Genomic DNA, 15,706 nt, shown 5'->3' with positions numbered 1-15,706 from the left:
GCCTTAGGAAGAATATTCACCTATTTGCTCTGAAAATATAATGATTTATGTCAGAGAAAGGGTGAAAAATGCTGATCTCATGCAATTCACAGTGTAATAATATGACTATATAGAAAAGGTTGTGGTTTTTTTAAAAATATTCAGGCTGGTAAATATTTGGAGTTATTTATAAGGAAAGCCCAAAACTAATGTGGCTTAACACTATCCTTATACCTATTTATTCCTGCAACAGTTTCTAGTTGTTTTAAACACATATATTGTCCCATTTTAGACATGTTTTAATACATAATAAATTCTAATCAAACTGTATGTGCTCTCACTTAACAAATAATATAAACAAAAAGGGTAAAATACCACAGCAGCATTCTAACCAAATACACTTTCAATGAATAGTGAAGTAACTAAAGTAAATTCTTAGGATGTAAGCCAAATTAGAAGACTCCTCAATATCCTTAGTTCTATTCATTTGTAACATAGAATTAATATATTCCTTGTCCCAATTTTCTGTCATTAGTGACTATAAATGAATGGCAATCTATTTTTAAAATATGAAATTAAAGACATGTTACAACAGAATTGTTTATAGATAAGTCATAGACCACTGAAGCTTTGGTTTTTAAAAAAAGAAAAGGTTATTTTTCATAATGTAGCCATAAATAAAAACTCTACTTGATTCCTTTGTTATTAGCTTTCCCTTGTAGAGAATATTAACTTCGTTTGGGGTCTTAAACTCTAATACATGAAACTTATTCTTAAAGATCCCAGACTCCCTTCCCATAGAATTTTTCTTCCTGCTGGAACATGCAAACAGACAATAAAATGCCGCCAAATCTATATTGCAACAGAAAAGTTGGTTTAAAGAGCATCATGTCCTAACAGCTTTGTCTACTTTAATTCTAATATATCAAAAAGAAATAATTACCCGAGGCAGAGTCAAGACTCTCTACATCTCTTTCTACTACTCTGAACTCACTGTGACAGGTATTAGCTAGCATATTCATAAAATTTTAAGTAATCCCTTAAATATTTCTTTCTTTTTCATGAAAGAATAGTATAAATTTCTATTCAACTGCTTTTCTTTTTTTATTGCTAATACTGTGTTTCAATATTCAAAAGGCCAAAGCTTCTATTACTGGCTTCATATAGTTAAAATTCCTATTAACTGGTATAAGTCACATGTGTATAAAGAGAAATTTTTTGTTTAGGTTGATATTTAACCATAGTTTAGTAGAAATTGTTTCTTGTAACTAAAGTCTAATGAATACTAATGATGCTATCCAAAGACAAGTGACCACTTTTTTTTTGTTTTTGTTTTTTGCAGAGTCTCACTCTGTTGCCTGGGCTAGAGTGCTGTGGCGTCAGCCTAGCTCACAGCAACCTCAAACTCCTGGGCTCAAGGATTCTTACTGCCTCAGCCTCCTGAGTAGCTGGGACTACAGGCACGCACCACCATGCCTGGCTAATTTTTTCTCTATATTTTTAGTTGTCCAGCTAATTTCTTTCTATTTTTAGTAGAGATGGGGTCTCGATCTTGCTCAGGCTGGTCTTGAACTCCTGACCTACAGCGATACTCCTGCCTCAGCTTCCCAGAGTGCTAGGATTACAGGCATGAGCCACCATGCCCGTCCCCGATGCCCATTTTTAACTCTCTTAATTTTAAGATCTTCTAGAATCATCTACAATCATCTCCACTTAGAAGCCTTGAGAGAATATGACTACAGAAGGAAATTCATCAAAAATCAGAACAATGAAGGGGGAAAAAATGAGGTACCAACTGATATATTAATAAAATATTAATATCCATCAAAGATACACACATCACACAAAATCAACTCAGGACTCTTGCACTATTTATTCCATCTTCCTAGTACACTTTTACCCCAGATATCTCCAAAGTTTATTACCTCACTTCCAAAGTCAGTTTCTCAATGAAGTCTACTGTGACCACACTACTTACAGTCACATACCAGTCTGCACATACCACCCACCCCATCCCTCCTAATTCCCCTTAATTATGTATTTTCCAATCAACTTACCATGTAAATACAATACTACATAATATTCTTAGTTTATTGTAGTCTTCCTTTCCTTACCAATAAAATGTATGCCTTACTAGTAAAATATAAGCCCCACAAGGCAGAGATAGTTGTCTATTTTGTTCACTGATGTATCTTCAGTGACTAGGAGAGTGCTTAGAACATAGAAGGCACTCAAGAAATATCTGCTGAATAATAGCTGAATGAATACACAATTACGCATATAATGAATAGATCCAAAGTAACATACTTTTGTGTTCCTGTTGGATATCAGGCAATGATAAACTAATTTTAATTAGCCAAGAGGTCATATAAACAAATGTACACATAGGGATACAAATAACTTCACATTTCCCCCTTTAATGTCTCAATCAGTAGTACATAATTACCTGCATCTTCCAACAGAGCACAGAGCAATGGGGTCACCCACCACAGCAACCAAGGACTGTGCTCTTGTGATGGCAGTATTGAGAAGCTTGTAGTTAGACAAAAAACCATAATCTAAGTCCTCTGTGGAATCTTCCAGAAGTTGTTCTTTCTTTTTAATTGGTGTCTGTTTATGTTTACAAGTATGTCTTGTACGTACTGTGCTAAGAAACAAAACTCTGAACTGCTTTCCTACAAAAAAAATTTTTAAAAAATCACTTAAGATTGTCATTCTGAACCACTGATAAAATAAAAGCATTCCATTTTTAAAATGTAATTGATAAATAACAGACAGTAAATATATGGAGAAACTGAAACCCTTGTGCACTATTAGTGGGAATGTAAAATGGTACAGCTGCTATGGAAGATAGTGTGGCTGTTCCTCAAAAAATTAAACATAGAATTACCACATGATCCAGAAATTCCACTCTTAGGTATATACCCAAAAGAATGGAAAGCAGGGACTCAAACAGATATATATAGACCCATGTTCATGGCAGCATTATTCACAACAGCCAAAAGGTGGAGGCAACTCAAGTGTCTATAGACAGATGAATTAATGAAGAAAATGGGATATATACATACAATGGCTTCTTCAGCTTTATAAAGGCATGAAATTCTGACACATGCTACATCATGGATGAACCTTGAAGATATTATGCTACATTATGCTACATTAGATATTATGCTACATTTCTACATTAACATCAGATAAAATAAGCCAGTCACAAAAGGACAAATACTGTATAGTGCAATTGTATAACTGCACTTACATGAGGTACATAGAATAATCAAATTCATAGAGACAGAATATAAACGGGTGATTTCTAAGAGGGAAGGAAGAATGGGGAATTATTGTCTAATAGGTACAGAGTTTCAGTTTGGAGAGATGAAAAAAGTTCTGGAAATGGATGATGGTGATGGTTGCATAATAGCGTGAATGTACTTAAAATGCCAAAAAACTGCACAAGTAAAAATGGTTGAAATTATAAATTTTATGTTATATATATTTTACCACAATAAAAAAAAATTAATGATATTGCTGGAAACAACCTTAGAAATTATCTAGCACCAGGTCCAACCCAATACAAGTAGCCTTCCTTGAAGCAGAGTCATCTAGCCTCTGGCCAAACAAGATAGACACAGCTGATTCCATAAGGAAACCTTATAGAGAGTCTAGCTTGTAGACTTGTAATTTTTTTCCTGTGCTCTTCTTATAGTAACATATATATTCCCTCATTCTATGACAAGTCTTTAGTATTTGACTACAGTCTTAATGTCAGTCCTTGGTCTCTTCTCTAGGCCAAACAATCCTAGTTCTTTCAATCATTTCTGACTCTCATATGGCATTTACAGAGACCATTAACTATCCTAGGTCTCCTTCTAGTTTACTACTAATGTTCTTTCTAAAATGCTCACCCAAATTCTGCATGCTCTGGACAACACATAGTACAATGGAGCTATTTTTTTCTCCCATGATCTGACCACTGTATTACTCTTACTATTATATATTGCCATGAAACCTAATATTGTACTGAGCTTTTTTTTAGTGCTCACATCATAGTGTTGCTCTGTATGCTTAAATTAAGCACAAATTTTATAGCAATGAATTACATGAAGACAATTTAACAGTTGTTGGTAATTATTCACTTAGGAAATTCTATAGATAAAATCTATATGAAGAAATTAGTCCTCAGATTCAGTATAGCAACAGCATGTGTTGTATGCTATTGTGATTGTAACTCATAGCACACAGATATTATATAGCATTTATTCAATTATGGTCATAGAAAAAGTCCATTTGTTAATACTTCTTTTACTTGGACTATAAAAATTTAATAAAAGTGTAAATGAGGTCAACCTCTAATTTCCAAATTTGGCATTAAAGAACTTGGTATGAAATGAATACATAATTGCTTGTTCAGAAAAGAGATCTTGAGCATTAAAAATAAAATGTGTTCTCTGGAAGGCTTGTGTGAAAAAATAAAAAAGAAAAAATAAATAAATAAATAAATAAATAAAATAAAATGTGAACACACTTTAAGATTTAAGCTTTTGAATGACATAATTCATTTTAATAACTACTTACCTTGAACATTTAGCACCCTTTCTACATTAACATCAGATAATCGTTTTTTTCGAAGTTCAGCACGTATCCTAAACACTTGATCAGCATATGGAGTCACCACACCAATACTGCCATCATCTAACTTCCCCCATGCTACTGGCCACTTCCTTCTTAATTCTTCTACACGCTCCACCACTTCAAATACCTTTAAACAAACATACATATACACATTAAAAGTTATCACCAACATTTGAAGAAAAGAATATGGTAATTAAAATAGATTTATAACAGATCTCATTTTAGCATATGCCATTTAAAAACTACCTCTAAATGGGAATAACACTTTGCTAATGTGAACAGAGTAAAAATAAAAAATTTTAATTTATATTTTAAACAGTAAAATTCTACAGTAATACAACCAGTGAAAACATGAAAATCAGAAACAATCCAACTGGCCCCTATCCTTCACCAGTCCCCTATTCTTAAATAGGGACAGGCTCAAATTTCTGTGTAGGGAGGAAGACAGGAAGAGGGCCATGATAATATAGCAAGCAGGGAAAGTAAGTTCCCACATTCCCAGGATTTCTCAGTCCACTCTCCCTAGATCAGGTCAATAAAACTAACTAACCAACTAGAAGTTTCCTGTAATCAATGCCATTTAGTCCCAGCAGTAAAAGGTCTGAGCATTGTTCCCATCCCCACTGATATAACTAAGCAGACCAGCCAGCAGCCAGCAGCCAGCAGCTGACACCAAACCACAGCTGGGACTAGGCCAAATTTAGATCTGAGGCACAGACTTTCAGAATTCACTGCCTTCAAGTGGTGTAAGTTCAGCCAAACCATTTCATTAACGTTGCAATAAGGTAACACAATATTTTGTGCAACTGAATTTTTTGGCTCCCATTTATTGGATTATGAGTTTAGGGTAGTTTGATGAGTTTAGGGTAGTTTGATCTATTGATAAATTCAATAAATTTATGAAACATTTCCAATGCTTCCCACAGTAGAGGATACAAAGATTGATAAAACACGTTCCTCAGGTGCAGTGGCTCACGCCTATAATCCTAGCACTCTGGGAGGCCGAGGCAGGCGGATCACTTGAGGTCAGGAGTTCGAAACCAGCCTGAGCAAGAGCAAGACCCCGTCTCTACTATAAATAGAAAGAAATTAATTGGCCAACTAATATATAGAGAAAAAATTAGCCGGGCATGGTGGCACAGGCCTGTAGTCCCAGCTACTCGGGAGGCTGAGGCAGCAGGATTGCTTGAGCCCAGGAGTTTGAGGTTGCTGTGAGCTAGGCTGACGCCACAGCACTCACTCCATCCTGGGCAACAAAGCAAGACTCTGTCTCAAAAAAAAAAAAAAAAAAAAAACACGTTCCTTGCCTGCTAAAATATTACTATCTATTTAAAAGAGAGTCCTAATAAAATATGCACATAAAGTAAGCACAACAGAGGGTCAGTCAAAAGTGTAAAGGAATATTGAAAGAGAAATTTATTAAAGATGTCTTTTAAGCACATTATTTATTTAGTATTTATTAATAATATCTATTTAAAAAATTTAAAAATAATTGGAGAAATTAAAATGTGACAGTAGAAAATATACACGTAGTGTATAAGGTCAAAAAATACATGAAATTAAAAAAAGGCAGAGGTAAATCCAACCATATCAATAACATTAAATGTGAACATGGCCAGGTGCAGTAGCTCACGCCTATAATCCTAGCACTCCGGGAGGCCGAAGTGGGAGGATAACTCTAAGGTCCGGAGTTCAAAACCAACCTGAGCAAGAGCGAGACCCTGTCTCTACTAAAAATAGAAAGAAATTAATTGGACAACTAAAAATATATAGAAAAAATTAGTCAGGCATGGTGGCGCATGCCTGTAGTCCCAGTTACTCGGGAGGCTGAGGCAGGAGGATTGCTTAATGCCCAGGAGTTTGAGGTTGCTGTGAGTTAGGCTGACGCCACGGCACTCTAGCTCGGGCAAGAGAGTGAGATCTGTCTCAAACAAACAAACAAAAATTGAATGGATTAAACAATCCAATCAAAAGGTAGAGATTTTCAGACTAGATTAAAAAAAGAAAAAACAAGATCTAATGACATACTGTCTACAAGAGATGCACTTTAGATTCAAAAGTATAAAGAAGATGAAAAATATATATGCAAACAGCAACCATAAATGAGCTACAATGGTTACACCACCATTTGATGAACTGACTTTAAACCAAAAAAATGTTACTAGAGATAATGAGGGACATTTTGAAATAATAAAAAGGTCAATCCATTGGAAAGATATAACAATTATAAACATATATACAATTACCTACAGATTCCCAAAATACATAAGGCAAAATGATGTTTTCCTCCATGCCTCAGTCCTCACCAAACCTGACGGATTCTTTTTTTGCATCTGTGCAACTCTGTGTACCTCTCACCTCTCATACTATATTATGGTTATTTGTTTCCATAGCTCCTCCCTTCAGACTGAATTTCTCAAGGTTAAGAATCACATCTTGTTGCTTACTATTTAAATTGTGCTTTCTAGGTTGGGCACAGAGGCTCATGCCTGTAATCCTAACATTCTGGGACGCTGAGGCGGGAGAATGCTCAGGAGTTAGAGATAAGCCTGAGCAAGCACAAGACCCCATCTCTACTAAAAATACAAAAAATTATCCGGGTGTGGTGGCGAGCACCTATAGTCCCAGCTACTCGAGAGGCTGAGGCAGCAGGATCACAGGAGCCCAGGAATTTGAGGTTGCTGTGAGCTAGGCTGATGTTATGGCACTCTACCAGGGTGACAGAGTGAGACTCTGTCTCAACAAATAAATAAATAAAATAAAATGAAAAATAAATTGTGCTTTGTTTTCAATTGGCATTAAATCATTGTGAGATATGAATTCAGAATCAAAATTTTAAAAAAGATTGATCTTTCTCAGTGTCCTACCATTTTAAACATGTGAAAAAAGACACAAGTTCAAATGATATACAAAGCACATGACATAAAATAAAAAAACATGTTCCCCAAAGGAGAATCATACACAGCAAAAATGCTATGAGTATTCCTTCAATTTCAGGTTCTTTCATTTCATTTTTAATTCCAATCTTTGTTTTAAGTTGATTTTGATTTTAACGCTGTTTAAGACTATCTTATGTTCACAATAATGGAATTGAAACTATTCTCAAATGCCCTCATCAATTTTAGACCAAATCTTTACCAAAAAAAATCTTATTTTTCCCTGTCGATGTAGCCAGTGTCACCTGCTCTGCTTGCTCTATGACACAAAATAGAGTTTCACCTTTAAATTACATACCCTCAGGAAAAGTCCACGGCTTCCAGAAATGTTTTACTGTCCAAATATGCCCATGCTGGCATCCGAAAATTCAAAATACCTACACTGGTATTAAGCTGACATGAACAAGGATCATTCCTGCCCCTTATAGAAAGAACCTCTGGGGTAATGTGCCTCAAAGCTGTTGACTGCAGTAACTCAGGGGGCTGAAGAGAGTGACTGAATAACTATGCTCTGATGAACTTCAGCTATGCTCTGATGAACTTCAAAGTGGCTTGAAATTTCTATAAAGTTATATGTTTAATATTTAAAGGACATACAAATGTTGCCTTTATGTTCTTTTAATATGAAAAATATAGTGTTCAAAAAACTTTTTGAGTAAAACTCACAGTTCAGGAAGATGCACCTTATGTATCCGATAGCACATAGGTTTCTTAGGAAACACACCACGTAACTGTGAAGGAACAGCCTCTGGCAAACATCAACCCTGACTCAGGCAGGATCAAGGACTAAGACTCAGCTCTGATCTCTGCTATCACAGCAGGACCATAAAGCCTTCTGGATTTCAGGCCCCGCTTGTCGCTCCCTCCCACCCACTACCATGGCTGGTTTCTAGGCCAGTGGTTTCCAACCTGAGTGCAAAAACAGTAAAGGAGACCTCTAGAGTTATTTCCAATATTTCGAATATTTTTTAAAAGTTTACCTTTTCCTAAAATTAAATGGTGCAGACTAACTAAAATGTCAAGTTTCTTTGCTTCGAGCTAAGATTTTTACCAAGTAAGTACTGATGATTTTCTTATATTAATTTCTAATTACAGGCTTCTGATCAATTTTTTAAGGGAAAAAATGAATTCGTATTACATAACAAAAGCCATTCTTTGCAAGTAAGATGGGTAAAACATGGGATTTAAGGGCAGTGGAGACCAGAGATGGAGACTCATTCCCCTCATGATCAACCAACAGCCCTCCCTCCTCCAGGTTTCCTGAAGTCCAGATCTTCACTCCCTTGTGACAGCCAGAACCTTAACCCCTGGGTTTCTGGCTTGCTAGCCCCTTAAGACTTTGCCTTTTTTTTTTTTTTGTCTGCTGCCTGATTTGACCATTCATAGTACCCACATTCACTCTGAACTTAAAAAGCCAGAAACTGTAAGAGAACTACATAAGTTGGAGCAAATGATGGGAAAACAACATCGTTATCTGGGTCTGTGCGATCTCTTTGGAGCAAAGGATTCTGCAATTCAAATCTAACTCATTTAAAATGATACCTGATTTCTGTATGCCCTATAAAATTTAATCAGAGCCTGTTTTAGGCACCTAACAATAATGATCTATTTGCGAACAACGTTGGCTTTACTTTTAAATGAAATCATGTATTCTGTGTTTCATCATAAGACAAAAAGTAAATCAAAGTTTTTGTTTCTCATAAGAGATTCCTCTTAACAAATCAACGTTATACATCAAAGAATAAATTTCACACACTATTTTCATGTAAATGAAGTCAATACACAATAAAATGTCAACCCCAAATTTTAAATAAATGTTCAACAAAACCAGACTATGTGACTGAGAAAATTTAACAATTTGCAAAAAGAACTAAGGTACCTCTGCATTATTATAAAAAGCTGTGCTATTTTTTTCTTGTACATCTTCCCCTCGTGCTGTAAAGAAAGTTAGTGGGTAGAAATCCTTGTGTGCTGGTTGCTTTCCACTGGCCATCAGTTTGCCCTCATAGAAGAGCTCAGAGGTGTAACTGCAGAAAAAGACAAAAAGGAAAAAAAAACAGGTGTGACTATTCACTGAGCTATCATTTATAATATGTTCATCTTATAGACACATTTTGTATTCACTAGAAATCTTCTAAAAACCTACTAATGTTTCATGGGTTTGCTCCCTCCCTTTCTTCCTTTCTTTGAGAACATTCCTTATACTTGTATAACATAGCCAAAGACATATAAGCAAACCATTATATTTTTGTCGATATATTTAGTATAGCATGTAGCTTTTCATACAGATTACATATTTAATCACAGAAAAATATATGTCATGGCTAATGGAACTTGTTTTGTGAAAAATTACAACTCTGACTTTTGAAGTAGTCTTTTTTGAAGACAGGGTCTTGCTCTGTTGCTTGGGGTAGAGTACAGTGGCGCAATCATAGCTCATTGTCTCAGGCTCCTGAGTAGCTGGAACTACATGTGCACGCCATCATGCTTGGCTAATTTTTCTATTCTTTGTCTTTTTTTTCTTTTGGAGAGACAAGGTCTCGCTATTGCCCAGGCTGGTCTCAAACTCCTGGGCTCAAGTGATTCTTCCACCTCAGCCTCCCAAAGTACTAGGATTACAGGCATGAGTTAGCACGCCTAGCCTGTAGTGGTCTTTTAAAGACATAAAATTAAGTGTATCAATTAGTGGTGTCCAGAAAAAATAAATAAATAAATAAATAAATAAATAAATAAATAAATAAATAAATAAATAAATAAATAAGGTCTAGATTAAGTATAACTTGCAACACTAGGGATATCATATAACTCTGTTGGGAATAATCTGTCCCCAGTTACAGCACTGTTTTGAGTTCCCTCCCACCAGCCCCCAGGAAGTGTGACACCGAGGGAGCAGTTCACACCTACTTGATGATAGCTTCATGGGAGCGGTAGTTCTCACATAAGAGGATCCTACAGGGAAACTCGGCAGGGTAATGCTCATAGAGCCTATCAAGTAATGAAACATGAAGGTTTCTCTCCCTGGCAAACTCGCTGTAAACAAAAGGACTGAGCTGTAACAGACAAACATATAGAGAAAATGTAACTAAATATACAAATAGTATTTTTTAACCTACTTATAATAAATCTGCTATGCAAAATTTCTAATATACTAAACCTCAACATGCTAAATGCTAGTGCAAGCAAAATCAATATTTTCTATGAACAATTTTATTACTATCAAGAACTAGATTAAAATTTTTAACTTTTCATTGCAGTATACCAACTTAGAGCTTCTATACATAGGTTAATAAAGGGCTCTTCCTAACATCATAATAAACAGCTACTACTTCAGTAATTTCAGGGATGCAACTCATTACATCACTGGGGAAGTAACAACAGTTAATTCACTAAAATCAATTATTTAAAATGATGAGCTGGTAGGACGTCCATACAGCCTATGACTAAAAGAATTATTTTTAATAATTAACAAAACAACCCTCTTGATCTCAAAGTTTAAGGAGTCATTCTTGGTTATGCCTTTTACTGCTAAAGAACAAAATTAAACCATTTTAGGCAAATAAACAGAAACAGAATTTGTTCCTCTACATTCAATTGTTTCCTGGATATCCTGACAGCTACCATACTCAATCAATTGTGGCAGAAGAGAAAGACCCCAAAATTGCAACTTTGTAAAATAGATATCTTAATAGAAAACTGTATTTCTCTTTTCTTATATAAAGGTATTCAAATACATAAAATCAGATATATTCTTTGAGATTTTGACTATAATTTTTAATTAAGCCCTCTATTTTCTATGATACCAAAAATTAACCTTTCAGGATAATAAATATTAGAGACAGGAATGGGAAAATCATAGAAAGAATCATTTAAATTTTATTTTATAAAGAAAAGAATCAGATGTTCATATTATAGAGAACTGAGCTTCAAATTAACAAACACGAAAATTATAACACTGATAGACTGTCTATCATTTGAAACTGTCTATCCAAAGAAGAAAAAGAGTAGTGGGTAATCATTTTTCTTCAGAATCCTAACAGTTTTCACCTTTAGTACAGAACTATTTAAAGCTCTTAAACTAAAATACATAGCACAATTTCATAGGGTATTTTAGAAAACAGAATATTAAGCATCAAAATATAATTAAGAGTTACTTTCAATACACTGACTCAGAGGACACTTACCTGCATGTGATCACCAGCCAAGACAATCCGAGTGTTTTTAGCTGCTAATGCTAGAGGCATAATGGTTTCACACTCCATGGCCTGGGCAGCTTCATCTAATAGAATGTGGGTAAAAAACCCTAGAAAGTACAGTGTAAACACAGTAAAGCATATTACAACAGCAATAAAAGTACTAAGAAGTACTGTATTTTCTTTTCTGCTAAGGAAAGAGCTTAGTTTGCTAACCTGAATTGTGAGTACTTTCAATGTCTATCCTCAACTTAGACAACTGTCAATTTAAATCATCATTTTAAAAATAGAGGTTAAAAAGAATAATTATTTTACTCAATAGTAAGTAAATGCATCTGGTGCTAAGAGCCCAAAGACTAACAGTTGAATCAGTATATACAGTATATATAAGTACAAGATAGTAGCTTTTGACCAAAAGAAAGGCAACTAAACACTGACAGCCCCAAAGCCCTTTTGCTATTTGGTAAAAAAACAAATATAAATCAATGGTATTCACAAATAACTTTACCCTAACCATGCATATTAGACATTAAAATAAAGAAAATCATACACAAAATCTAATAGCATAAAGGAGAAAGTTATAATCAAACTTGGAATGAAGACAAAGGGTATCTTACCAGCAAATTCACTCATTTTATTATTTAGGTTTATTTTTTTTTTTTTTGAAGTCATTTGGAGTGGAATATTATTTAGGTTTATCTTATATATATACCATAAATGTATATATATAATATATACTGTTATATATTATAAAAAATTATATATATATATAATTTCTTAGTTGAAGACTCTACCTTGATCTAAAAAGAAATCACTGTTACACAAAAATAGTGAATGATAACAAATGTCAAAAATGTACATTATCAAATGTTCCCCAGATGCAAACACCTGAGGAGGAGGCGTCCCATGTCTTGGTTGCCTCTGCCACTCACACTAGGGCACAAGCTTCTGTGTGCAAGAAGGAGGAAAAAATCCTTTACACCCAAAAGTGGGAAAAGGGGGGAAAAATCTCCTTGGTGTCTCAATTTAGAGATGGAAAAGGCACCCCTACTGCCAACTCATCAGGGTAGGAAGGAGGAGCTCTCTTCTTATTAGCATAGCAAAAGATACAAAGTAGTTTTTCAACAGAATGGAAAGTTATAAAACTCTCTAGAGTCCAGTGATATTATAGATTAATCAGCCTCTTGTGATTTGGCTCAGGAAGCTAATCTTTCTTTCTATCCACATCTCTATGAACATCAACAAGTTCCAAACAATCTGCTTATACAATTTTCTAATGCAACCTGTTTTCAAGTTGGGAACTTCCTAAATCTTACTGACTGGCATTAATAACCACCAGGATCATCCACTGGAACAAATGGCTATGAGTGAAAGTACCAGTAACTGGTGTCTATTTACCAACAGTGCTCAAACATGATATAGACCATGCATTTTTTCCCCTGTTGAGAATTTCTGCATTTGTTCTACAAGATTAATTAAAGAAAATGACCATATAAATACAGGATCAGACTGGAAAAACTGAGACTAGTGGAAAAAATTCTGTTTTCATAAGATAACATTTTAAGTAAATAGAGCTAGGCTTGCATCAAGAACCGGATAAATCATGAAATTGTTGTGACTACTGCTTAAGTTAGAAAAGGTAACTTGAATTAATCAAACTAACTTAGCCTGAACATCTATAAAATAAGCTTCCATAGGGTTATGAGAATTAATGAAATAAAGTATGAACAACAACAGAACAAAGGACCTAGTTGACTTCTAGTAAGTATCGTTCTACCCTCTAGCTCTTCAAAGCCACTCTTTACTTTTTCTCACAAAACTGTACTATTTAGAAGGCTTTAGTTTCTAATCTATGTGGCAAATATGTGGAGTATAATCATAAAGTAATAAGACTGATTGTTAAATAAACATACCAAAATTTACATTTCAAATAAGTGTTGTTCCATTCAAAGAAGTCACTTGGGATGAAATATAACTCATTCCAATGATGTTGCCACTGTTCAAAAACATTTTTGAAACTCTGCTTTTGTAACTGCCCTCACCAGCCAGCTATGAGCTGCATGCACAAGAAAATAAGTCTCATTACATGAGAGCCACGTCTCCTTTTATTTTTTAAACTCTCAATGATATTGCTCAGTTTGACCACCTACCTGATTTATCAGACATGTCTCAGAAAGATTGTGGAGGCTTTCTAAAATTAAATCTACCCTCACTTAAAAAAAAAAAAAAAATTTGGCCACCATTCCTTCATTTAAGATAAACAGAAGTTTATCAAGGCCCTGCAGGTGTCTAGACCCTGGGCCAGGTGCCAGGAATACGAGGTGAAGAGAACAGTCTCTACCTTCCAGGGACTCAGATGTTCAAAAGAATTTGTCATTGGCTCTGAAAGCAATTCCAAAAAGAGAGCAAAAAAGTGTTGAGCAATGGTAATAATTATAATTTGGCAGTAATAGATGAATATTCTTCCAATGCATCTGCTTTAAAGTGATATTACTTTTTTTTTTTTTCTGAGACAGAGTCTCCTTTTGTTGCCCAGGCTAGAGTGCCATGGCATCAGCCTAGCTCACAGCAACCTCAAACTCCTGGGCTCAAGAGATCCTTCTGCCTCAGCCTCCCGAGTAGCTGGGACTATAGGCATGCGCCACCATGCCCAGCTAATTTTTTCTATATATTTTTAGTTGGCCAATTAATTTCTTTCCATTTTTAGTAGAGATGGGGTCTCACTCTTGCTCAGACTGGTTTCGAACTCCTGACCTTGAACGATCCTCCTGCCTCGGCCTCCCAGAGCACTAGGATTACAGGTGTGAGCCACTGTGCCCGGCCTGATACTACTTTTTGATGGTTAGGTTCTGCCATATTTATCAGAACTTATCATCTTACATCTGTACATCATAAAATATTAGTTTCATTTTACCTAGGTCCTGTGCTTAAAAATGATATCTTAATAGTATATCATAAAAAATCCTATCATGATTATTGTCTCTACACCATGTAATGCAAAAGTATCTTATGACAAAAACTTGAGAAAATTGTAAGAAAAACACCAACACTGTCCAAATTTAAATTCCTTGCATGATCATAAATACCACCTCATCAATTAAACAACAAATGGAATAGCAATCATTAAAATGTCTAAACTAGGGGTTGGCAAATTTTTTTCAGTAAAGGGCCAAACAGTATATATGTATGTATTTGTGGGCCATACAATCCATCTCTGCTGCAATAACTCAACTCAGCTATTGCAACACTAACATATCCATAGACAATAGATAGGCAAATAAATGGGCATGGCTATATTCCATCCAATAAAGCTTTATTTATAAAAACAGGCAGCAAACCAGATTTGGTCTACAAGCTATAGTTTGCCCACCCCTAGTCTAAACTGAATTCATAAGCCCTAAACTTGTCAAACACCCTATCTGTATCTTGAGTCAGCATACCAGGTTCAAGGTCCAATTGACAGAGGTACTGAGAAGTATTCAATGTAACAACAACCACTCGATGTTTAAGAATATCTTCTTTCTGTGGCATCTGAAAGGTGGAATGTGCACTTGAGATCAAACAGTACTGATGCACAACTGGGTGGACAGTCTTTACCCAGCGATTTCTGAAATATACCCTATAAAAAAAGATAATATATGTTTCTGATTTACATTTACTAGCATCTTAACAGTATATGATTACTAAAATACTGACAATGTTATTTTAAGACTACAATATCTGGAAATTAACAAATAAATCCGATAACCATTAACACTCTACTAGATTAGAATTTAACATACAACTATCCCTATATCCACTGTAACTTTCCTTCCCCACAAGAAAAACTTAAATCAAAAGTATATGCACTACCACAAAATAAATATCTCATTATTTTTAAGTGTTCACATAAATCTTGCAACAGAATGACACATAAACATAAGTTTTATAAGCATTACAGTTTTTTAAGTTCAAAACATTCCCATTCTGTAA

At 34.9% G+C, this 15,706-nt stretch overlaps 1 protein-coding gene across 4 annotated transcripts in view; it reads right to left on the bottom strand.

Annotated features, from left to right (window-relative positions):
• HELZ (helicase with zinc finger) overlaps window positions 1-15,706 on the bottom strand; it is a 146,619-nt gene that overhangs the window by 48,151 nt on the left and 82,762 nt on the right. For all 4 annotated transcript variants that reach the window (XM_020281207.2, XM_012747422.3, XM_012747423.3 and 1 more), the window contains exons 18-23: window positions 15,175-15,353; window positions 11,726-11,844; window positions 10,449-10,594; window positions 9,424-9,571; window positions 4,552-4,735; window positions 2,426-2,654 (exon numbers count right to left, since the gene is read on the bottom strand). In XM_020281207.2, coding sequence (XP_020136796.1) covers window positions 2,426-2,654; window positions 4,552-4,735; window positions 9,424-9,571; window positions 10,449-10,594; window positions 11,726-11,844; window positions 15,175-15,353 — 1,005 coding nt within the window. The remainder of the gene's footprint in view (window positions 1-2,425; window positions 2,655-4,551; window positions 4,736-9,423; window positions 9,572-10,448; window positions 10,595-11,725; window positions 11,845-15,174; window positions 15,354-15,706) is intronic.

The sequence above is a fragment of the Microcebus murinus genome, chromosome 18, assembly GCF_040939455.1.
Source record: "Microcebus murinus isolate Inina chromosome 18, M.murinus_Inina_mat1.0, whole genome shotgun sequence".
In the NCBI taxonomy this organism is placed as follows: Eukaryota; Metazoa; Chordata; class Mammalia; order Primates; family Cheirogaleidae; genus Microcebus; species Microcebus murinus.
The sequence above is the reverse complement of the archived record's forward strand: the minus strand, read 5'-3'. Positions and strand labels throughout refer to the sequence as shown.